The 26,059-nt window shown below is 38.7% G+C and overlaps 1 protein-coding gene across 2 annotated transcripts in view; it reads right to left on the bottom strand.

Annotated features, from left to right (window-relative positions):
• Positions 1–26,059, bottom strand: part of INPP5F (inositol polyphosphate-5-phosphatase F) — a 113,258-nt gene that overhangs the window by 3,360 nt on the left and 83,839 nt on the right. For both annotated transcript variants that reach the window (XM_069099092.1, XM_069099093.1), the window contains 11 exons: positions 20,694–20,761; positions 20,071–20,195; positions 19,080–19,157; positions 17,596–17,716; positions 16,804–16,932; positions 8,643–8,760; positions 5,920–6,118; positions 3,463–3,534; positions 3,211–3,284; positions 739–867; positions 136–223 (listed from right to left, as the gene is read on the bottom strand). In XM_069099092.1, the coding sequence (XP_068955193.1) occupies positions 136–223; positions 739–867; positions 3,211–3,284; positions 3,463–3,534; positions 5,920–6,118; positions 8,643–8,760; positions 16,804–16,932; positions 17,596–17,716; positions 19,080–19,157; positions 20,071–20,195; positions 20,694–20,761 (1,201 nt within the window). The remainder of the gene's footprint in view (positions 1–135; positions 224–738; positions 868–3,210; positions 3,285–3,462; positions 3,535–5,919; positions 6,119–8,642; positions 8,761–16,803; positions 16,933–17,595; positions 17,717–19,079; positions 19,158–20,070; positions 20,196–20,693; positions 20,762–26,059) is intronic.

Below are 26,059 nucleotides of genomic sequence, written 5' to 3'. Positions count from 1 at the left end.
TTAGAAGCCTGAGAAATACCATATGTGTATGTGTGTGTGTGTTTATGATCACATGAGCACACACACACATAATACACACACCTGCCACTTTTTTTTAGTAATCCTAAAAAACGGATGGGAAATAAACTCACTCACCTCTCAAGTTTTTTCTCTATAATGGGTACATCTAAACCCATGGCTTGCTTGGTGATCTGTAGCATCTCTGCAATGCACTGAAGAGTATCTGAAACCCAATTTACAGCCTGTCAGCATCTAAAATATACACTTCAAAAAGAGCCAATCTAACCTAAAATGCAATTTGATGCCAGTCAGCTGAGTTACTCTCTCTTTATGGAAGAAAATTTATCCCCTCTGAAAAAAATACATCCTCAAGTCCCAAAACAACAAAATTGAAAGATCATTACAGAAAGTGTATCCTAATGCAGCTTTACTAGCTTAAATCTCTATCCTCCTTCAGCCTTAATGCTAACAGACTGACAGATGTGCAGAACACCACTTGCTACATCCTAAAAGGAAGAATACGTCCTGATGTTTGTATTAAATAGGGGGTGTGGGAATGTGTCCCCAGCTCTATATATACTGCAAGGTCAAACTGAGAGTGTCCAACAAAGATTACATCAATATAATCTATGTCCTACGTCAGCTGTGACCTTTTAAAAATTGCATCCTGCCCCAGGATAACCCATCGGCTCAGGCCATTCTCACTCAGAATGAAGACGCGGTTTCTCTTATTGTTACCTTTTCCATCCTCTTCTGGGTTACGCACCACTGCTCGAAGGGTATGAAAATAGCCACTTGTTTCTTTATGTTTATAGTGTAACCTCATGCAGGAAAACTTTGGTTTCCCAAAAAGAGTGGGTTCAGGACCTAGAAATCCCAAATCATAAATATAGCATAAAACCTTTAAGACAGTACAAACACCATTGAACATTTTTTGTCCTCAACTTTACATTTGGTATGCTTTTCTGTCAATCTTAGTCATTCAGTCAATAAACACCTACTATGTGCCAAGCACTGTGTAAGCACTGGGCATGCCAGAAGAAGTAAAAGGCATTCCCTACTCTCCAGGAGAAAACAATCTAATGGGGGGCGGGGGACAAACAATCTACATATCGGATAGATAACAAGAAATAAATAATAAATAACAGAAGGAAGACCTAAAATTAAAGAGGGCTTGCTTGGGAAAGGCTTCCTGTAGAGGAGATTCTCGTTGGAATTTAAAGGAATTCAAGAAAGTGAGTAAGTGGAGATAAGGAGGGAGAGCAAACTTTCAAGGCATGGAGGACAGAAAACATGCCCAGGAACCAAGGAGGCTGGTGTCACGGGGTCAAAGTGAGTGACGGAAGACTGGAAAGGCAGGTGGGGGCTAGATTAAGGAGGGACTTTGGATACCAAAGAGAAGGGTCTGTATTTGAGCCTGGAGCCAATAGCGAGCCACCAGAGTTCTTGAGTGGGAGTAGGAGAGGCGCCTGGGTATGACTCGGGTGCTGAGTCCGCCCTTCAGTAGCCAAAGGGAAGACAGATGGAAGTGAGGAGAAATTTAAGGCAGCTAGGCTGTGGCAAGAGTACAGGACTGAGGTGATGAAGAGGGCCTGCACCAGAGAGAGAAGGGGGCATATTCAGATGTTGCAAAGGTCCAATCAGCAGACCCTGACAACAGACTGGATGCCCATGGGGGGGGGGGCGGGGTGGGGCAACGCTGGGAGGACGGGGGGAGGTGAAACAGTGAGGAGCACAGGATGAGTCAGTCCTAGGTTATGAGCCTGAGGCACCGGGAGGATGGTATTGCTCTCTGCAGCCATAAGAATGGGAGGTGGGCAGAGGGTTTTCAGGGGGAAATATTATGAGCTCAGTTTTGGACAGAAGGAGTTTAAGATGTCTACTGGACATCAGGTCTGAGATTTGGAGATGCAAGAGAGGTCAACAGAAGTTAAGGCAGAATAGGTAAACTTGAGAATTATCAATCACAAAAAATGGCAATTACAGCCATGGTAGAGTTAATGAGATGACCAAATAAAGCATAGAAGGAGAAGACAGTCCAGGATAAAACTCTATGGGACATTTATGGTTACAGGGTATGATACGAATGAATATGCACAGAAAAAGGAGCCTGAGGAGTGATCAGAGTGGCAGGAAGAGAACCAAAGACAGAGCAGAAGAGGGAGAAATGGAAGCTCGTACCAAATGGCCTCAATTTTTTCTATAAAATATGAGGTAAAGTTCTCAGCTGAAGGGGGGAGGGGAGGCCATGGCATCCTTTAGGAGGATGAAAAAGTTTGGAAGAACTTCTGTGGTAAGTGGGATAAGAGAGTTGATAAGGCTGATATAGAAGGACTAATTAGAAGAATGAGGGCTGAGTTGAGGTTGTATAACAAATTTGCTATGAAACCAATCAGATGCTCACGTGACATTTTCTACCTTCATTCTGCTAATAGGTGTGAAGACATTGGATGGTGGAAACTGCAATCCAAGGGTGAGGCTTGGCAGAGCATAATCAGTGAAATGATGAAGGGGCTAGAGACTCAAAGAGAATACTGTAGTGTTGAATTGGTTCACCAAGGGGCCAAGAAGGGGAAAAAAGGAGAGAGTGAAGCCTACACAGCCCAACAGAGAACTGAGCGGTCTAGGGACTGAAGGTCATGATGTAGGTGAAGAACAGGGTTTTTTAAGGAAAGGCGGAGCGAAATGTGGAAAGCCAATATGTTAGGGTTAGAAAAAATATTTATTGGATTTATTGTTGGTTAGATAAGGGGTTTATTGGATTTATCATTTATTTATTATATGGTTCAAGATTAGAATTCTTGAACATGATGGTGATATATTTATTTGTGCCTAAAAAAGGAAAGAAAAAACTTAACTTTTCACTAGAGAAACATACCTCAATTATGATTTGTTAAAAGAAATCTATATTGTACAGTTGGCTCACAGAGCCAAAATATTTTTAGGGCTATTTACAGTATTTAATGAAAAAAAGAAAGCTCTTTTCCATGCCCACAAATAAACAATTGGTTACTGTCACCATCACTATAGGTCAGTCTTCAAAATGAATGCAAAGGAAAAAAATTTAATTGTTACTGATATATGTCATTTAATGGGAAGCAGAAGTTCCCAAAAGTTCACAAAATAGCTTTCTGGTTCTAAAACAAAGTCATATCAGTTTTTTTTCTTTTGGAGAAACAAGAATAAACATCCTAAACATTCAAATTTTACCTATTTCTATTTTCTCCAAGTTTTCCAGGCTCAGTCTTTGATACTGATTTACTTTATCAACTTCATCATCATAACTGGATAGAGGAAGAAACAAAATAGGAATTAAAACAGAAAATGTTCAGCTTGAGTATATAAAATAATTCAGAACTATCAAGCAGTTAAAAATAACAGAATGACATAAAAGTGACATTCAATTTAAGAAACCGTCTAATACTTTTAAAATCGGAGCTTTTTAATCAATGTACAACTTACTAGGCCACGTAGTAGGCAGAGTTAGAAAGCAGTAGCAGCACATCCACATCTTTATGAGTAGCATCAATAAGGCTAAAAAATATGGCAGGGATTAGGGAAAAATTATTTTTATAACAATCCACATTTCAAGCCATCAAGCACAGTTTTACATAAAATGACCAATAGCACAATTTTTTAAAATTCAGAAATAAAATAGTCTATCCACAAATAACTGAGGACTTAATATTATAATAATAATATAATATAATACTATTCTGATTATTATTCAGTTGACTCCAACTCTGACTTTTTTTCCCCTCACAGAAAAACTAGCATTTTGGAGGGAAACAGCTGTTAAACTATGGCTATGACATCACAGCATACATGTATGTACGACCTGAAAGTTACAGAAATATGTGTCAAGTTGTAGAAAAATGCGTAAAGTAGGGCAAAAATAAGGAGAGGCTGAGAAACATTATTAATCTTATTAATATGTTGCTCTCTCTCTCAACTTCATTTTAGTCAATTATTAAATTAAGGGAATAGAAAATTCGATATCTATTAAGATAATATATTGAAATTTCAGTATAGGAAAGTAACCTCCAAAGGTTCAGCGTTATCCCTTGACTGTCAACTGTCAAAGTGAAAAAGCATAAATCTATAATATTCCTATAGGGGCACAAAAGCATAGTGTGTGTATAACATCTATATTTTTGGCTAACACTTTCCTCATTCATAAGGTGTGCAGATCAACTTTTCACCTATACTCCAAGACAGTTTTACATAGATGGGGCAGCAGGCTTTGCTTTCTCTCTCACCAGCCATTGGTGACACCACTATCTTACACAGGAGTAACTAAGGGCAAGCTCACAGTCCACGTTAGCCACCATCCAATAAGTCCTGGCTTTCCCAGTTGCCTCTGTCCAAAAATTAAAGACACTAAAATAATGAAGGGAAGGAATAATTGCAAAAACAAGTATTAAGTGATACCAAAATGAAAGTATAGACTTTTTATTTTATTTGCAGAATCCACGGCTACACTATGGCTACTGGAACAAATGTTGGGTGCATAGAACATCACATCATAGGTCAAGGCCATTTAATTATATCAAAAACCAAAGTTGTCCAATGTCGTTTTATCCTTCATTTTTCTGTTTTTCAAAACCTTGTTCAGCACTGACTATGTAGCATTAACCCTTTCAGACATGTCAAATACAAGCAGTCCTCAATTTACAAACAGGTTATATTCTAAAATTCCTATTATTTTACATTTAAAACATTTTACCACAGAAACAGCATCTCAGGTTAGCTAATAAAAGATCTTTATGGTGAAAAAATAGTATTAGAATACCAGTGATTTTTTTTTTTAAAGAAAGAAAAAGTAAGTAATAAACCCTTTAACCTAGTTTTAAGTTTTTCTTGAAACACCAGCACTGGATAAGGGATGCCAAGTAATATATAGAGGGTTTTATAGAGATTGTAAAGGAGGCTTCAAGATGCTTTTGAAGGATTTTTAGAGGTCAATGGTCTGGATCTCTACCACGTAATTTCATCTCAAAACTTATCTACTTTCTGTTTCTTGAAACAACTGTCACTAGCATTTCAATACTTTCTCAGTCATGAGGTCATGAGAAGGATTAGGGCATTCATAAATGAATGTAGCAGAGGGGGAAGTTCCTGAGTTTACCAGACCAGAGTTGAAGAAAAGGAGTTAAAAGCAAGATGTTTACATATAGACTATTTCAAGGACATAAGATTTAGATACTTAATTCTTCCACTGACAATACAAAGTGATAGCTTAGTGCTGTGGCCTCTCCAAACTCAAAACCATTCTAACTTAATGAAACTTTCAAGAGTTTATTATGCACTGGCAGCATAACCCTCAAGAACTGCCATCTCCCCACCATAATGAGCTACTAGGTCTTTGACTGAATCCAAACTTTATTAAGGGGATTTGTTCTGTGAAGTATGCAATCAGTCAAAGTTGAGGACCTAGAGGGTTACACAGGGCCTTGAGGCCCCACCCCTGTCTAGGACTTGAGTAGAGAGAGTACACATGATAGTCCAAACTGATGTAGCATATTACAGTTTAAAAAGCACTTCCACAACATTCTAAGACAGAATTAACTGAGCTACAAATAATGAAAAATAGACAGCGAAAGAGTACCAAAATGTTAAAACAATTTCACTGAGAAGGACAATACCTTCAGCTAGAGCCAGCACAGTTATTTGAGTGAAGGAAGACTGTGGGAGGGCACAGCCAGAACACACATATCATGTTAAGGTCATAGGCAACTCAGGAACCACCTAAAATGATGTGCTACCCAAATGTTGGTAAACTGCCATGCACCATGCACAGAAGCCCAAACCTTTTGTTATCTAAGTAAACATCGCCCATACTATCTGTCAACTATTAATTAAGACAATAGCATCAGAAGGTTAAGAAAGGGAATGGGCTAGGAATGAGTTCAAACTGACCTTGGATCACAATCAATAAGGGCCCATCCCCCATGGAACTTTTCATCATCAGGCAACAGTAATTTCATATAGCTCTGTAAGAGTTGGCTAATCAGTTCCTGGTGGCTTCTCTGATTTTCCTTATCCAAAGCCTCGTGTTCTTTCTCCTTTGTAAATATGGAATAGAGATCTTCAGTCACAGGAATGCCTTGCATCAAATCTAAGGTAGAAAGTGAGAGAAGGGGGGGGAGTTTAAGAAATGTCAAGCATAGGGGTGGCCAGGGGGCTCAGTGAGTAAGAGCACTGGCCCCAGAGTCGGGATGACCTGGGATCAAATCCGGGCTCTGATACTTAGCACCACACCCAAAAATAACTGGCCATGTAACCTTGAGCAAGTTACTTAACCCTGATTGCTTAAAAAAAAAAAAAAAGAAATGTCAAGCATAAGTCATTATCTTAGTTTATAATTTTCAAAGAGAATGGAAAACAGGATTAGTTTAAATATTTTTTTAAATCAATAGGAACGTCTGTAATTCCTGAAAATTTATCACTAAGAAAAATACAAAGAATATGGACTGAAGGTATGTATAGTAGTTTTAAAAAAAAAACTTATAATGGATTCTGATCTTTACATGTTAAAGATTATGGAATAAACTAAAAACGAAGATAGGTAATGCAACGGATAGAGTGCTGGGCCTGGAGGTGGGAAGACCTGAGTTCAAATCCAGCCTTAAATGCTTACTAGCTATGTGACCCTGGGCAAGTCACTTAACCCTGTTTGCCTCAGTTTCCCAGTTTGTAAAATGAGCTAGAGAAGGAAATGGCAAACTACTCCAGTATCTCTGCCAAGAAAACCCCAAATGGGGCCACGATGAGCTGAACACAACTAAAACGAGTGAACAACAACCAAAAAAAATTGTAGGGAAAATAAATTTTAGACCAATAAAACAGAACACTAACTAATCTATAAAGACAAGAGAGTAGTAATACTTAGAAAATTTTTTGCAGACAGAAGTCTAATCATGCTAATCTTAAAAACATAAAATATGGTATGGTGTTATAGAAAGAACCTGGATTAGGTATCAAGACTTGAGTTAAGTCCCAGTTTCCAATGTTTAACATCTATGTGACCTCAAGGCATATCACTTTTAAGCCTGAGTTTATTCACCTATAACTGGGGATAATATTTTCACCACCTATTTTCAAGGGTTGTGAGAAAAGTTTTCTATAAAAAATTAAACACTACATAGCTATGAGCTATTATGCTAACATTCATTCAAAATAATATGCAAGGTAGTATATTTCCATGGGAAAAAAAAAATTAAACCTGGTTTGCAGAAAAAGGTTGACTATTACTGTCCATGGCAAGGACCCCAAAGTAACCAAAAAACTCTCACCAGAGAAGAAAGTTTCCTACTTTTAGTCAACCACCATTTTTAAGTGCTTACTATATGTCAGGCACTGTGCTAGGTGTTAAAAATAAACATAAAAAATCTAACAGTCCTTGTGCCCTCGGAGAGTTAAACATTCTTTGTCCAGTTGTTTCAGTCATGTCTGATTGTCTATGAGTCCATTTGAGGTTTTCTCAGCAAAGATACTGGAGTAGTTTGCCATTTCCTTCTCCAGCTCATTTTACAGAGGAGAAAACAGAGGTAAATAGGGTTAAGTGACTTGCCCAAGGTCACACAGCTAATATGTGTCTGAAGTTACATTTGAACTCAGGTCCTCCTGACTCCAGAGTCACTATTCTATCAACCGTACCACCCAGCTGCCCCTAAAACATTCAACCATGTTCAAAATAAATACAGGACACACACAGAATAAACACAAAGTGATCCGAAGAAAGACAATTAAGGAAATCTGGAAAGCCTTCTTGAAGGCATTACCATTTGAAAACATCCTTGAAGGGAAAAATGGATCCTCAGAGGCAAGGGTGAGAAGGAAAGCTTTCTAAAGAGCCAGACTGGCTTTGGCATAGAAGATACAGTGGAAAGGAATGTGCAATTAACTGAAATGAAAGAGTAGTTTGCATTTTATCTTAGACGGGATTGGGAGCCACTGAAGCTTCTTGTGCTATCAGAATATCAATTTGGCATAAAGGTAAAGAATGAATTGGAAAGGGAAGAGATTGAAAGCAGCAGACCACTTCAGGAAGTGGACTGCAGAAAGTCAGGTAAGAGGTGATGAAGACCTGAACCTGGGGTAGTTGTATGAGTGGAGAAGAGACAGATGGGAGGAATGCTCCCAAGAAACTGACAAAACATGGCAAGCAGTTAGCTACAGTGATGTGAAAGCCAAGAGTCACAGATGACTGGAATAATGACACTGCTCCTGGCAGAAAGAGGGAAGTTGGCGGGGGGAGAATAATAGAGACCTAAGAGCTGCATTTCTGCTGACCAGAAAGGTCCCAGGCCCTAGAATTTTCACTCTGTGAGGCAGCGGCTTTAAACGCCTCATTCTGTAGGCCAAACCTTACTGGCTTTGTTGCATGGGAAGCAAAGAAACAAATACTTATATAGAGAGATGGTTTATTTTATTCGCAGCAGTCTGAGCAATTAACATCAACCAACAGTTTAAAAAAAAAAGGTCATCTCATTTGGAAATATGGACAATATAAAACACAAGGCATATTATAAAACAGATATGTTATTCTATATTAAATCCTTTGTCTCCCAAAAATGTTCATCCAAGAAAGAAATGACTGGACTAGTCATCACAACTAAGGGAAGGGAAAAGTTTCTTACCTATAACTGCTTGTCTGTAAGCATCCTTAAAGCGATTCAGGTAATACCGATTAGCAGAATTAACTCCATCTTTCATGACTCCTGCCAACTTCCTTTCACCGGTCCTAGTGAAATCACCCTGTTAAGAGAAAATGTTATTTCAACCAGTTACTTAAGCTGATTATGACAAGTAGCAAGATGTTAGGTTTAAGAAAATACCAATGCAAGTCCAAAACCTAGGATTTTGAAAACTATATATACCATTAAGCTTAAAACCCTGGTTCCTATAAAACATACTTAGTAAAATGGTTTTAAAGGTTGGTTTGTTTTATTTTATAAAATGCCCTCGGTACTCTAATATGATAAATTAATTATGTTGTTTGTAGCCTACAATACAGAATATCTTTTTAGTTTTCTTGCCAAATGTAACATTCTATGGAATTCCTAGAGACTGTCATAAGTTACTTACAAACACCAACATTTACATATGACAAAAAAAACTTCTACGTCCCTTCAAAAGTCCATCTATTCATATAATAATCAATAGGAAAAGATTCTGCTACAAGCAAATTTGGGTTGAATTTGACTGAATCTCTTTGATCCCCTAAGTACTGAAGGACTTAGGAATGTCTGGTTATAAAGCATGCCTGCTCAGCCATCCCTGAAAATTCTAAGTTACAGCTATTACAAGATACCTTGTAAGTATTTGGGAAGGAGAGAAGGGTGGAAAAATTTGCCTCTCCCTTCCCTTCTGTTCCTGCTAAGATAAGGCATCCCCTCTTTCAGGAAAGAATGGACCCCACATGTCAGGGACTGCTTGCTATTATGAATTCCAAACTGTGATACTCAATAAATCATGCGTGGTCTGAAATGAAGAGGCAGCTTTTTGTTTACTAATGGAGTAGGACAACCCTTAAATTGACTTTGAGACACAGCAGAGCTCAGACAACAGAAAATAAGAGCTATTGCTCATCTCTGAAAGAGGAACATGTGGTCTGATACAGTAACAGGGACTTCTAAGACCCAGCTTTCTGTTGTTGTCTCTCTTGGCTTTGCCTTCTAATCCCTTTGGTTGAACAGGAATGCACAGGTTTGAGGCTTTGAGACTGTTCTTTCTGGCCCACCTCCCTTCCAACTTTTATATGCCAGGGGGAAAGCCCTATTTCCTTTTTCTCTTATTTTCCAGATGGACCAAAAAAAAGCTCCTTCACTTTTCCATCCTTCAGACCACAGGTCCTGTCTTGTAGTTTTCTAGACAGGAATCAATTATTAATCTGCTGGCATCTTCTCTGTAGAATTCTTGTTAAAAATTCTATGTTCGTTATATTGAAAGATTTTTTTATATATATTACGGATTTCCACTAGTTTGCATTATTAAGTCTTAACTTGCACTAGGATTTTATATTCACTTTTGAGTTAAGCATTTCTGCTATATTCCATACACCTGATAGTTTATTTTTTTTAATTTTTTATCTATTGTTAAATATTTCTTTATCACATGTAAAATTTTCCCCTCCCCCATCCCTTCAGAAGCCAAGCAATATGGTCAACTATACTTGTGAAGTCACAATAAAATCCATAGACATTCAAAAAGGGTCATCTTAGTCCACAAACAAAAAACCAAGTACTACTCCAATTATGGTAACTCAGATGCAAGGCAACTCACAGGGTTCATAAGTACAGAAAGAATGTTCCCAAAAGTCTTAGTTAAGTCCTTAAGATTTGATAACTTCAGCAGTAAAAATGCTAAAAACTGGTCAAATAAGACATTTGAAAGGTTATTTAAAAGGTTTAAATATTGATATATTTCTTATTAAAATTCAGTATAACTAATGCCTTGTGTTATACAACATCCTACTAAGCTTTCAAACTTTCTAAAAACTTTTATCAGCTGCTGCTCAGTGACTAGCCTTAAGATCATCCAAAGAATGAAGTTCTGATGCATACCTAACAGTTTTAGTGTGTCATTGATAGAGGAGCAGAGTCAAGACACCAGAGGGAAAGGAAACAGTAAAGCCTAGATTCCCACTAAAACATCCTCCACAAAGACCTAGAAAACACAACAAAATGAATTCTGATGGGGAACCTCATGAAAAAGTCATATGAATATTTTCTTCCAGCCCAGGGTGGCTTTAGGGAGACAGACGAGTTTGCAGACACTAGAGCTAGGATCTGGCCACCACAAGAGTATGTGATACTGCATTCCAGCATCACGGACTGAAAGACAGTGACCCTAGAGGATCCTAGAACCAGCACTGGTTGAAGGAGTGGGTGCCATCTGGCCACTGTTACTCAGTAAGAGCGAAGCCCAGTTGTATAACCAAAAAGTGAACAAGTTCTAGAAGCAAGACTTCCTAAGAGCAGAGGCAGGGACTCAGTTCTAGCTTCAAGCTCAGTGTAGAAGCCTGCACTGAAACAGCCAGAATAAGAGTCTTAAGGCAAAGGGGAGTCAGCAGTTCAATTGTTCTGAATCTACAGAGCCTCTAAGCAAACTATTAGTAGCTGAATCTGGCAGCAGTTCACTGAAACCATCAAAAAAGAACAAGCCAACAGACCAAAACCTGGGTCAGGAACTTGCAGAGATGAGAACAGTGAAAAGACCTCACCTCTAGGATTCTTTAAGAGCACTGAAAGTTTGCAGGGCCCAGACTGGGCTGTGAAAGCAACAGAAAGATTTAAGAGGAGAGAAGCTCAGGCCAAACACTGCCCTCAGAAATGTAGGGCCCAGCACAAAAATAAAATCCAAAGTCAAGAGTTGGGCAGGAAGAATGAGCAAATAAAAAAAGAACCCAACCACAAAGAGCTATTATGGTGACAAGGAAGAAGATGTGAAAACATCTACAAACAAAGCCTAAAAGAAAAAGTACAGCTTAGAAAAAAATTCTAAAACTTCCTAGCAGAGTTTTAAAATTATTTAAAAACCAAATGAGAGTAGTAGAAGAAAAAGTAGAAAAAGAAGCAAGAGCTGGGGAAGAACTGAAATATGAAATATGAAAAAAGAATTAACAGCTTAGAAAAAAAGGTACAAAATTTTACTGAAAATTAGAATTGGCAAAATGGAAACTGATGACCCCATGAGATAAACAGACTGAGGAAAGGTAATTTAAGAATCACTGGACTATCTGAAAAAGCCTTGAACAACAAAAGGGCCAAGACACGCTATTTCAAGAAATCATTAAAAAAAAAAACCCAACCTCAGAACTTGAAGATAAAGTAAAAACAGAAAGAATCCAGTCCCCACCTCCCTAAAGAAACTCCAAAATAAAAACTTCTAGGAACATTACAGACAAAATCCAGAGTTCCAAGGTCAAGAAAAAAATACTGCCGTCAGCCAGAAAGAAAGAATTCAAGTACTGAAAAGCCTCAGTCAGGACCACACAAGATTTAATAGCCACCATGATAAAGAAGTAGAGAGTTAGGAATTATATTCTAGAAGGCAAAGAATCTAGGATAACCACCACCAAGAATAATTTACCCTGCAAATCTGGCTATACTCAGGGAATAAATGTATCTTTAATGAAATAGAGGCCTTCCAAGCATTCTTATGAAAAGATCAGAGCCGAGTAGACAATGTGACATACAAACACAGCAGTCAAGAGAAGGATAAAAAGGCAAACATGAGTAAGCTATGACAAGGACTAAACAAGGTTAAGCTATTTCTATTCTTACAGAGAGATGGCACATGTAGCCCCTAAGAACCCTATCATCATTAGGAATCACAGAGGAAATCTAACTAGATAGAGGGCCTAGAAGTTGATTCTGTTATGAGCTGATGATCTCAAAAGAAAAATGAAAACGGTGGGGGGAAGGAGAGAAAGAATAAGGAAAATCATCTCTCATAAACAGGGCACTCAAGGAAGACTATATACAATAAGTAGGGGAAAACTCACTGTTATCTGCACTCATCATAGGAGGAAACGATCTACACATATACACACACAGATAAACAAATATAAAAGTACAACCTACCCACAGGGAGAAAAAAGCAGTTAAGGGAAAAGGACAAGGTGGCTTGGGGTACAGGAATTAGAGAGAGGATGGATTAAGGGAAGCATTAACTGGAATCAACATAAATCTTAAAGGGGGTACAAAGGAAAAAAGAGAAGGAAAAGTATAGTTACACAGGAGTTCTGTGAATGAGAATGTGAATGGAATGTACTCATTCATAAAATGAAAGAGGATAAAAGAATGGATTAGAAACTAGAATCCAACAATATGTTGTTTACAAGACACACACACACACACACACACACAGGCTTGGAGAAGAATCTATTATGCTTCAGCATTAGTTTAAAAAAAGAAGGCAGGGTTAGCAATCATAATCTCTGAAAAAGTAAGCAAAATTAGACCTAAAAGAAGGAAACTAAATTTTTGCTAAAAGGTACCATAGATAAAATAATATTAATACTAACATATATGCACCAAATGGCATAGCATCGAAATTTTTAAAGGAAAAGTTAAATAAGCTATAAGAAATAGACAGTAAAACTATAATAGTGGAGGAATTTCAGATTACCCCTCTCAAACCTAGAGAAATCGATACAAAAAAATAAGGGATAAATCAGCTGCCTGAGGTTGCCTAGCAATCTACCATCTGAGAAAGTATTTTCTAGAAACTGTTACACAAACAATACATAAGGTTAGGGTGCCCTGTCTTGTTAAAATTTAAAATTCATTATTCAAAATTCATACAACCAAAAAAATATAAACTGAAGCAAGACTTCTGGGAAACTCTGTATATCTAAGGAAATATAGAGCATGTAGATGATGATCTGGACCAAAAATGGCACAGAAAAAGAAGACTGGGTTGCATTTCAAAAACTGCCCAGCACTATTAATGATCTTAAGCTGTTCCCAGGCATAAAAAATCTATCTCTAACACCAATATTTTCCCAGTGAAACTATATAGCTTCAAATAATGTAATTGCAAATGACTCTAAGGACAATGGAAAAGACAAGTTGTAGGTGCAAAGAAACTCCAACACATTACCAACTATTTTTTTATCACCAATATTTAAGATATGGCATAAAAATGATCAAAAAAGTGTATGATCAAAAATAGACCACTGCCATGAAGAAAAGCAAGTAGTAATGTATGGAGAACCTCAAACATTCAAAAATCTCATATAAAGGTAAACCTCATATAAGAAAAGAAACAGAGCTGTCTATTTAGTATTGCTAGAAAAGTAATACTTGGGGGCAGCTAGGTGTAATGGGAATGTAAATTTGTAAGATATTCCCTGCCCCTAGGCTAAAGTACACCTGGAGCCTGGGGTGGGAGGCTTGTTTTTCAGTAGATACTTCTTGATTGGCCAGTGAGTCAATAAGGTTGTTACATTCTCTGAGCCAGGAGAAGGCTATATAAGCCCTGATATGTAGCTTTGTTTTGGGGCTCACTTTGAGAATTGTTCTGTGATTTGATCTGGATTCTGGGAAGCCGTTGTCCAGAGCCCCCCGGCTTTGCAAAACCCAGATGTTGATTTGGTATGGATGTAATGGTTGGACAGTTTGAAATTCTGTCTACTTGATCTGTTTCTGTTTTGATAATTCTGCCTGTATACTTTGAAGTTCGGGGAGCTGACCTTTTTCCCCTGAACAAGGTAAACGATATATGTCTGACTGATTAAAGTAAGCCTGTTAACCCATTTTGAGTTGCTTTCCTTTATCAAAGCAGATCCAATAATCTGTGTGAGTTGCCACCCTGGGGACGCTGGGGGTGCTTGCTGCTACACTAGGTGACACAATGAATAGAGCACCAGCCCTGGAGTCAGGAGGACCTGAGTTCAAATCCAACCTCAGACATTTCACACTTACTAGCTGTGTGACTTTGGGCAAGTCACTTAACCCCAATTGCCCTGCCTTCCCCCCTCCAAAAGGAAAAAAAAAAGAAAAGTAACACTTGTCATATCTACACTAAGTAAATCCTCTCTAAAAGATATATGGGAAGAAGAAAACATAAAGGACTATCACAAAGAGAAAAGCTGAGATGTAATCTGTGTAGGTGAAGGGAATAATCACCTTAATAAGAACACAGCCACTAAAGTATCAAAGTGCAGTTTTATAAAAATTCTTTCCAAATACTAATTTTACTTGGAATAGAAGGAAGGCATGATTTGAATAAAAATGCATTAATTTATTCATTAAAAATGCTTAGGGAAAGAAGTTAAAAATGAAATGCTCAAAGATAAAAATGAAACCCTATAAAGGAATTTGGAGATTCAGAAAAGGAAGAGAATATCTAACTAGGGAAATCAAAGAAGAAGGAAAATATGAGCTAAGGTTTGAAGAATGGGTTAGATTTCAACAGAAGAGATGGGGAGAATATCCCAAACATGGGGAATGATATTAGCAAAGGCATGAAGATAAGAAAGCACAAACTATGTTCAAGAAATGGTAGGTGGTCCTGTTTGGCTGAGGAAAAAGGAACATGTGCAGAAAGGTGGACTGAAATCAGTTGATGGTGCCAGAGTAATTAGGTTGGCCTTTATTGGGTAAACAATAGGAAGCTACTTAAAGCTTATGAAAGGGAAAGGGCAGAAAGGAAAGGAAAAACAGAATTAGTAATCCTTCAAAAAGACATTAGAAAATAGCATTGCAGGAAAGAAAATAAAAATAGGGATATCAATCAAAAGACTACAGACCAAATAAGAGATATTATTTGGTGACAGAGGAAACTGAAGGAAGAGCTGGATAAAACGATTTCCTTTGAACCTGGTGACTGATTATGTGGGGGCTGGGAGTAAGCAATAAGGTAAGAATTACTCTGAGGCTTGGAACATAAGTGTGATGTTGGAAAACTATGGAACCTTTAATAGAAATGAGGATGTTAGGAGAAGTTGGTTGGAATACAGATAAGCTCCATTTTTCTTAGATGTTGAAATGGAAATGTTTAGCAGTCATTCTGAAATGCAGGACTGTTGTTCAGGAGAGAACTTGAGAATGGAGGTAGAGATTTTTGAGCAATCTCCATAAAAATGATTAATTAAAATGTTGAAAGAAAATGGGATCATTAAAGTAAGGAATATACAGTGAAAAGAAGGGTCAGGTGGAACCTTGGAGATGCGCACATTTTATAAGTGCAAAAAACAAGCAAAGAAAAAGAAGAAGAGCCAGAAAGAAGGAAGATAATCAAGATGGCATAGTGTCATGGGAAATGAAGGTAGAAATTTCAAGAACATAGGAGTGATTGAAGTCTAATATCAAAAAGAAATAGAAGGACAAGGAACATGGGGGTTACTAAAAGGCATTTGGAGTTGAGGATAGTGAAATTCATGAAATAAGGTTCTGGTAATTAGAGTTATCATAGGTGCAAAGAACAGTGATTTCATCAACTGAAGAACTATCCTTAGTAGCTAAATCCTAGGGAGTTACTGAGGCATAGACAGTTCCAAGGACTTGTACAGGAAAGTATCAGAGCTAGGATTTGAATGCAGGTCTTTCCAACTCTAAATTCAACTCTGTAGCCACTATGATACATTACCTCTATGTCTATGACACAATTTAATTAAAAGAACCCTGGATGGAGAAGTCTAGAAATACATATCTCAGTTTTGCTAAAAAATTATATATGAAACTTTTGCTGAACAAATCACTAAACCTGCAGTGCATATCTGTCAAATGAAAGGTTTGAATTACATGATCTCTAAAGGCCCCTTCCAGTTTTAAATCTGAATGATCCTATGAACCTATTCTAGGTCCATCAATGTAGGACTTACATGTTGCTATTTAATCAGCTCACCAACAAAAGTGAAAAGTAGATATTGAACTTGGGTCTCCACAGTTAACACATTTCCCTATACTTTAAAACAAGAAAATGTAAAAAGATTTTGAAATTTTACTTCCTTCAATTATTACAATTTTTTTCACATGTCATTTCACCAAAAAGATGAAATGCTTGATGTCTGTTAAACCCTTAAAGCTCTAGGTGTGTATAAATAATAAGATGAGTGTTACATGATGCAAAAAAGAATACCCAAGTTCTCATAATTTGTGTAAAAATCAATGAGGTTCAGTCCTCTAAGTCTATCCCTGAGTGTTTGGGGATTACCAAAGACCCCATGACATAAATAAAAACTCATGCAACTTTACAAGGTTTATATTTTCAAAAGTTACTTCTAAACCAAATCCTAACAGTTGCTGGATAAATTATGGCCAAATGCATGCTACTTTAAAAGAAAAATACCTTCAATGCTGCTGTTCCAGCATATTGTCTGCTTATGGAATCACCATTATTTGCCCACATTATCTGGTAGATTCGATTGCATTTCATTGGCAACGGTTGCTCAGGGGGCATCACACCTAATTTCTTTAGCTAAAGTTTAAAATAGAGTAACTGATTATTGCAAAGCACCCACAGGTTAGAATATAGAAAACACAAAGTGCATTAAAAATTAAATACTTTTAAAGAAAAGTAACAGCGCTGTCTATTTAATATTGCAAGAAAAGTAACACTTGGCATATCAAAGATGTATAAACAAAATACTTGGAATGGCTTCATATAATTTTTGGCACGAAGGTCCACATAGTAATATTTCATTTCAACAAATTTAAACAGCAGAAGCAACAGAATATCAATGTGAAATGAAAAACAAATGAACTACATGACACTCTTATAAACAGTCAGCAAGTTTCAAAATGTCAACATTTGCATCTTTGAAATTGATACTTGTAAAAATGTCACTTTTCCTCATTATGGGGATGTTCTTTCATTGCAGAACTTTTAACAATTTTTTTTTTCTAATTATGAGAGTCATTAAATTTAATTCACAGAATTTGGAAGGAACCTTTGGACTCATCTAGTTCAAAGCCACTTGCCCTTATAAGTTAAGAAAAGTGAAGATCAAAAGGTTTAAATTCTTAACCAGACATTGCTAACCAAGCCATCATTTAAACCTGTCTTCTGACTTCAAGACTAGTGCTTTTTATAATGCAACTCAATTAATTAGCAAAAAATTAATACCAAATTTAAACTTACCTGCTGTTCCATGACCACTCTTGCAACAGCAGCTTGTACTACATTTGTACGATCCAAACAGTCCATGCAATTAACTCGAAAAATCCCTTCCTGTTTACATATTACCCCTGCTTGATCAACCCTTCAAAAAAATCAGAGAAGGCTCTTTTAGTAATACTTAGTGTAATTTTCTGCAAAATTGTAACTTTGCATATTAATTTTGTTTCTGGAAATTAAACAGATTTTGTTCTTATTGAACAAGCTGACTGAATTTTAGGCTAGCCTAAGTTCTGATTGATGAACAGCTAAAATATAAGTTCAAAGATGCATACTTCCACTGACTTAGTATAAGCAGCTAATTTAACAGTATACCTAAGCTAAGCATACAATGAATTATATCAAGATCTGACATAACTGACTAAAGAAATTTGACTACTGACTAGGTTTTACTATACTTCCTTCAAGCTATGATTATAATTTTGGCTAGGAATTCAGTAGTTATCTCATTTCCTTTCAAGTATAAGATCGTCTACACCATCTGGAGACCACAGCAACCTAATTTATTCCTTCCCTGAAGATGTTTAAAAAATTAAATAGCCTTCTTTTCTTTTCTTTTTGCTTTTTGGAGGGGAGAAGGCAGGGCAATTGGGGTTAAATGACTTGCCCAAGGTCACGCGGCTGGTTTTGTGTTGTCTGGATAGGATTTGAACTCACGTTCTCCTGACTCCAGGGTCGGTGCTCTATTCACTGCACCACCTAGCCACCCTCCCTTCCACCACCACCCCAGTAGCCTTCTTTTCTTAACTTCTGTCCTGTAATTGACATGACTTAAGGACATCCAATCTAAATCTCCCATAACATAAGCCAATTTTCTCTTGATGTTCTGTCAATAATTCACTTATTCCACTACTATTTATTGAATACCTACTATCTACAAGCCATTGGACTAGGCATTTCTCATAATGTAACTTGTCAGTAGTCAACAAATATCATTGACTCTCATCCTTTTCACTAAAATTTAAATTTGGTGTCTTTAATTTTTTTTGGAGGGCAACTGGGGTTAAGTAACTTGCCCAAGGTCACACAGCTAGTTTTTGTGTTAAGTATCTGAGGTCAAATTTGAACTCAGGTCCTCCTGACTCCAGGACCGGTGCTCTATTCACTACACCACCTAGCCGCATAGTGTCTTTAATTTTTGCCTCTCCACTTGATAGAAAGAAGAAAACTTTAAGTCAATTTATTTTCATTAAATAATGTTGGGACAGATTTAGACACACAAAAAAGTGAGATTTACATGGGCCTAAGCCCTTTTTTTATTCACCTAACTTATGACTTCTCTTCCAAAAGCAAAATAACTAAATTTCTAGGAACATACAAGAAAAAGATGAGACTTGGGAAACTAAATAAATTCCCAAAAAGCTGTGCTTACTTTTTATTGGCAGCAAAAAGCATAAGTATTAGAATTTTACCAAAAAAAAATGTTAGTTTTGTTAAATATTACCTACCAACACCACTTCATGTCCAGAATAATGTCATGAATGGCATCTGTTAGGGTCTGAACATTCTCAAATTTCATTCCTCGGCTAAAACACATTGAAAAATCGTATATTTAAATAGTAAGTTTTTTTAAACAAAAAATAATTATATGAAACATGTAAAGTATAATATATATGTAACAGAAATAAGTTACATAAACATATGAAGTAAACATTTGAAGTCAATTTGTATGGTTCAATGAAGTACAGACTCTAAAAACCCATGAAGTACATTATAACAGATAACGGGTAATTTATCCTATTCTGACTGGCCCAAAATCACCCCCATTAACTACATAAATTATTTTAGTCAGAGCTATGGAATAGGAATATGCTATATATATTTATAAAAGTACAAAACTGAAGTTGAATTTAGAACTGAGTATCCTGTTTTGCAGTTTTTTCAAAGCAAATGGAAGTAAGTCTTCTCCTGGGTTTGAAGTATTAAGAACAGGCAGCCCCAGGTGATTGTTCAGAAAGGAATTAAAAGGAACTTTTCCCAAAAGTGCAAGGGAGAGGATAGAAAGAGAAAATTCCAGAATCTAAGTAGCTAAGGGAAAGTTCACAGACACACAGACACAGACACAAACACACACACAGACACACACACACACACACACACACACACACACACACACCCTTCTCCAAACCATTTTAGGCCAAAAAGAAAATATAGAGTAAAGAAGGTCATATAATCCAAAAAATTTATCAAAACTATGTTTACATGGAAATCAAATCTACAAAAAATTTGTCTGCCTTACGATAGGAAGAAATATGATTTCCCACTAAACGGAAGTTCCTCAGATTGTAAGAATGTTAGAACTGGAAAGGACCTTGGAAATTACTTAATCCAACCATTTATTTCACAAATAAGATAACTGCAAGTAAGCTAAAGTAGCTTTTATTACATAGCCACTTACATTCCAATGGCTCAAAGAACATTTCAAGGAAGCCACCTTACCAATGTTCATGAAAGTCAAATGAAACATAAGTGAGATTTGAGTTGTTGAAAAGTAACACCTGCTTGAGGTAAGCATCCCCAATAATCTTTTCTCTTCCTGCTTGATCTACCAAATTAATGATAACCTGTTAAAGAAAGGAAAGGGGAAGAGAAGACAAAGCAAAAGTAAGATTTCACTAAATCTTTGAAACTTGAGGTCATCCTCACTGAATCATACTTGGTTTTTTTTTTCATGGAACATATTGCAAGAATGGTTTTCCCAGTTATAAATTATGAAATTAATTCATGCTAACAACTTTTTTCCTATGCAATTATAAAAATCCATATTTATAAAAATTTGTTACTAGATTGCTTACAATGTTCAAATAGTTTGTTTGTTGGATCTATAAATAATCTTAAAAATATATTAAGAATGAGGTTTCAGCTTCAATGTGCTTTTAGTGTTTACATAAATATAAAACATACACATGAAAGAAACAGATATCCCTCAATTTAGAAGCTGCTTGTCTGGATAATAGATATTTTTCCTAAAAATATTACAAATATACACTGAAAGAAAGCTGTAAATTAAAACATTTCTAAACATGGAGGGGAAAGTGTGATAAGTAGATTTCAAAGCCAACCTGTTTTTTGTAAATTTTCAATTGCTCTTCAAAATGTGCTGAGAAATATGCAACTGTTTCCTTTTCATCTACAAAAAAAAAGGAAAACAAAATGTTTTTCTTACCATGTATGTCTAAAACAAAAAGGCACAGAGAGCATGTGTGTACATATGTATGTTATGTATATGTAAAAACAAATATATTTCCATCTTTAACCATGGGCTATCAGTCAATAAACATTTCTTTAACACTTATGTCAGTGTGCAAGGAGTGAGGCATACAAAGTCAAGCAAAAAGATGGTCTTGACTTTAAGGAGTTTATATTCTACATGGGGAAGACAACACTTAAGAGGGAAATGAAAGGTGTGTGTCATATGGAATTGGAAGGTACTCCATGCAGGGGCATGGCAGCCAAGTTCAGAGTCAGAAGCAGAGCTGGAAAAGGACTGAAGGATGGCCAGCCTGGCACCTTTCCCAAAATGGAGGCTCTGGAAGGAACTCATCAGTGGGAAAAAGAGCTACAGGAGGAGAAGGCGGTTCCCAGGTGAGAAGGACATAGGCACTGAGGGAACTTACAGAGTAAGAAGTCAATGGTCATAGAATTTAGAGCTAGAAGGAACCCCAATACTAATAATAGTCAACAAGCATTTGTCAAACACCTGCTATGTCGCAGACGCTGCTGAGCACTGGACATACAAACAGAAGCAAAAGACAAGCCCTGGCCTTGATGAGCTCACAATCTGATGAGGGCAACAACAAGCAAACAAATCTATGCAAACACACTCACTGTATGTGAGATGAATCGGAAACAATTAACAGAGGGAAGGCATCAGCACGAAGGGTAGCTGGAAAAAGCTTTCCATAGAAGGTGGGATTTTTGGTGGGAGCTGAAAGAAATGTCTTACTTGTGGAACAGCAAGGAAGTCAGTGTTACTAGACAGAAAGATATGTGGGGAAGCCAAAGGTGTAAGACTAGAAAGGGGTGGCTAGGTGGCACAGTGCACCACGCAGAGCACCAGCCCTGGAGTCAGGAGGCCCCGAGTTCAAATGTGACTTCAGTCACTTAACACTTTCTAGCTGTGTGACCTTGGGCAAGTCACTTAACCCCAATTGCCCTGCCTTCCCCTCTCCAAAAAGCAAAAAAAAAAAAAAAAAAAGACTGGAAAGGTAGACAGGAGTGCACTAGGTTATGAAGGGCTTTGAAAACAAGGGATTTTGTATTTGATCCTGGACATGATAAAGAGTTACATTTATTTAGGAGGAGAGTGATATGGCCAGACCTGTGTTTTAAGAAAGTCACCTTAGTAACTGGATGAGTAACAGATCGGAATGGAGACTAGAGGCAGGCACGCCCACCAGAAGGCTGCTCCAATAGCCCAAGCATGAGGTGCCGAGAGCCTGAGCCAGTGATGGCAGTGTTAGAGGAGAGAAGAGGCTGATAAGAGATTCTGGCAATAGACTGGACATAAGGGGTGAAAGACAGGGAGGAGCAGAGGATAACAAAGATGATGAGCTTCACTGTAACAGAGAAGTGTGGAAGATGGGACAGGTTTAGGGGGTGAAGACAATGTGTTTAGTAACATACCGAGTTTAAAATACCTACTAGATACCCAGTTTGAGAGATCAGGAAGGTATCTGGAGATGTGAGATAGGAGATCAGCTGAGAGGTTAGGGCTGGAAAAGTAGATGTGAGACCTATCAGCATAGAGATGATCAATAAATGCACAGAAGCTGATGAGATCACCAAGTGAAAAAGTACAGGAATAAAAGAGGGCCTGAGACAGAGCCCGGAGTGATACCTATGGTTAGTGGATGTGACCTGGGTGAGGACCCAGCAAAGGAAGCTGAAGAGTGTGGTCAGATAGGTAGGAAAACCAGGAAGAATGGGGCCTCAAAAACCTAGAGAAAAGAGTACTGAGGAGAAGAGGGTGGTCAACAGTGCCAGAGGTTGCAGACAGGTGTAGAAGAATGATGACTGAGATGGTTCTGATAATCAGGGGATCATTGGCTAACTTTAGAGAGGGTAGTTTCAGTGGAATGATGAGGTCAGAAACTGGACTGTAGAGGGTTAAGAAGAGAATGAGATGAAAGGAGGTGGACGCACCTACTATAGATAGCCTTTACTTGGAGTTTAGTCACAAGGGGCAGAAGAAATCCAGGAGGATAGCTAGTGGAGATAGGAGGATTAAGAGAGAATTTTTTGAGGATGGGGGGAAACGTGAATGTGTTTGCAGGTGGCAGAGAAGAAAGCAGCAGACTTGGAGGGACTGAAGAGACTAGAAGTGATAACATTGTGCATGCAGTTTGCCTTGGTAAGGAAGGCCACCTCTTCATGTGACACAAGGGCAAAGGAGGAGATAAGTGACAGAAGATATCTAAGTGATTTCAGATGAAGAGGGCCTCAAAGTTTTCTATACAATATGAGGAAAGCTCTCCCCACAAAAAATATGAGGAAAGTTTCTCAGTTGAGAGGGGAGGTGAACCAAGGGAGGTCTAAAGAGAGATGAAAAGGTTTGGAAGGTCCTCTGTGGAAATAAGAGAGGTGTAGAAGGACTGCCTGGCATAGTGAGGGCCCCACTGAGGTTGGTAGCATATCCAGTCACAATGGTTGTGTGACATTTTCCCCCTTTGTTCAGCAGTATGTGTACAGGAGTAAAGGTGGTGGATGGCAGGAGTGATCCTGGGCTAAGGTTTGGCAGGGAACAATAGGTGATATGACTAAAGGGCCAGGGACTCAAGAGAGGGGGACAATGTAGATTTTAACTAGCTCATCAAGGGATCAAGATGAGGAACAGAGTATCTAGCGCAGTAGTGATAGCCTAGGAGAGAACTGAGGAGTTAAGGGACTGGAGGTCACAGTGTGGACAAAGAGTGGTGTCTGCTATGGGGAGGTAGAGGGAAGGAAGAAAAGCCTGTAGAATACAGTCAGATAAGGCAATCTCAGAGTTTCTAAATATAGAGGTAGTACATTTGAGGGGGAAAGCAGGATCAAAGGTATGAGTATCTGTGTGTGGCTGAGGAGTAGGATCTTTGGAAGTGAGTAAGCTGAGGGACTCAATGGTTAGTGCTTCAGACCGTCAATATGTATACAGAAGTCCCCTAATATAAGGGGAGTTGAGGAGAGAAAGACTGTGTGCCAGGCACTGAGCTTGAGAAAGAAAGAAAGTCTTGGAGGTTCACAGACAACAACTACCAGGATTTTGGCTGGGTAGAATATGTGGAATGTATGGACCTCAAAGGAGGAGAGATTACTAAGAGATGGAGATGGAGGAGAGCCTGGAAGAGGCCACGGAGAGGAAGGGAGTATTCCAACTCCCCTCCCTCTACGGTGAGTAAAGGAGAATAAGTGCAAGTGCAAACAGTATTAGAAATGGTGGCAAAGAGGACTGTCATCAGGTGGAATAAGGTCTTGGTGATTGCTAGAAGATGGGAAAAGTGGTAGAGGAAAAGATTTATGATGAAGGTTCAAGTTTGTTGCCTATGGAACAGGCCTTTAAAGGCACAGTGGCACAGTGGAAGGGGTAGTTAGAACATGGTTGAGATATGGGAATAGGAGAGTTGAAGGGAATGTAAATAACGACTTGAGAGGTGGGTGCTGTGGAAAGTGGTTTTGGATGATAACTTAAAAGGATTCACAATTACTGGCATGTACAGGACATGACCAGGTGTTAGTATCTTTTTTTTTTTGGAGGGCAATTGGGTTTGCAATTGCAAATTTGCAATATGGAGGGCAAATTCTTGCCCAAGGTCACACGGCTAGTTTTTGTGCTAAGTGTCTGAGGTCGGATTTGAACTCAGGTCTTCCTGACTCCAAGGCCAGTGCTCTACTCACTGTGCCACCTTGCCGCCCCAGGAGTCAGTATCTTAATCACTGAGAAGAAGGTGACAATTCTCTTCCCAAAAGAGGCTAGAGATCAGGCATAAAACATGGCCACCATGAGATGGGAGACCACAGCCAGAAGGTCTTCATTTCTCCTTTCATCTTCCCTTTGAAGGTAGGAAGATGAGGTAAGGGACACACAAGAGGAGATGAAAGCTGAACCTGCACTGTAGGGCATGGAAGTCCTGCTCCATGCAGGCCTTTATCTTCCCCTATCATCACAGGCACAGCAGGAAGTGGAAGTTCAGTGGCCATAAAGACAGTTGCTCAAAGATCTGATGGACTTGACAGGAGGTGAAAGGCTTCAGGGCAGGGTGACGAATGTCTTGGATCCATGCCACCTTCCCTCAGGGGACATGCACAGTAGCAGATGGAAGGCATACTTAGACAGAAGGCTTTACTCTACTCTTCATAGAAGGCTAGAGATCAGGGGGTAGAGAGAATCTCCTAAGCAGGGGGCAATGGAAGCCCTGTAAAGTCTTCCCTCAGGAGAAAGAAGACACAATCAGAAGGAAGATCAGGCCTTAACCTTGCCATGTCATAGGAAGGTGGAGCTAGCATTTACATAGCACTATATGGTTTCCAAAGTGCTTTAAAAATACTGCCTCATGGGGCGGCCAGGTGGCTCAGCGAGTAAGAGCACTGGCTCCAGTGTCGGGATGACCTGGATCAAATCCGGGCTCAGATACTCAGCACCACACCCAGAAATAACTGGCCATGTAACCTTGAGCAAGTTACTTAACCCCGATTGCTTAGAAAAAAAAAAATACTGCCTCAGAGGGCGGATTCAAGATGGTGTAATAGAAGCAGGACCTCCCCGCAGCTGCGGCTTCTGCCTTCCCCAGGCAATGTAAAAAGGGGATTCTGAACAAACTTTAGAGCTGCAGAACCCACAAAATGACACAGAGAAGCTAACCTCCCACTGAGGACAGCCTGGCAGGCCAGCAGGAATATGCCAGCGCAGCGCTCTAGGAGCCCAGCCCAGGCCCACATGAGTCAGAGGTTTTAGCCCCAGGACTCCAGAGCAGCAGCAGCTGTGGCCGGTTCCAGAATTATCAACACATAGATGCGAAGGACAAAGTGAGAGCTCAGTGCAGTCTGGACTTTGGGACCCAGCAAGTGGGAGTGCATCCAGCTTTTGCCCCCGGGGCAAGAAGCCACTGAGATGCCCAGCACAGCCAGCCAGCGCCACGTGGAAGCTTCAGGTCCGGGCCTGCAGAGTGTAGGGGGACCAAGTAACCAGTCTGAGGGGTAACTGCTCTTGCTTTAACTTGATTGGATCTGGATTGCAGTCTAGGGTGGAGGTCCTGGGGTGAGTGTCCAGCTTGCCAGAGCATGTGGAGGCCTCAGAGAGGGCACCCATCTAATACCTCTGGTAGCTGAGAAAACCCTAGCATTTGGGACAAAAGCTCCCCTGTCTGGTGGCAGAGTCCTATTGTGGCAAAAAGCCCAGGGGTCAAGTGACTGAGGGGCAACATGACCAGGCAAAGAAAACAAAGCAGACAGA

The sequence above is a fragment of the Petaurus breviceps genome, unplaced genomic scaffold (genome assembly GCF_028583685.1).
Source record: "Petaurus breviceps papuanus isolate PSGF00001 unplaced genomic scaffold, PetGlider_PUasm1.0 37, whole genome shotgun sequence".
Lineage (NCBI taxonomy): Eukaryota > Metazoa > Chordata > Mammalia > Diprotodontia > Petauridae > Petaurus > Petaurus breviceps.
The sequence above is the reverse complement of the archived record's forward strand: the minus strand, read 5'-3'. Positions and strand labels throughout refer to the sequence as shown.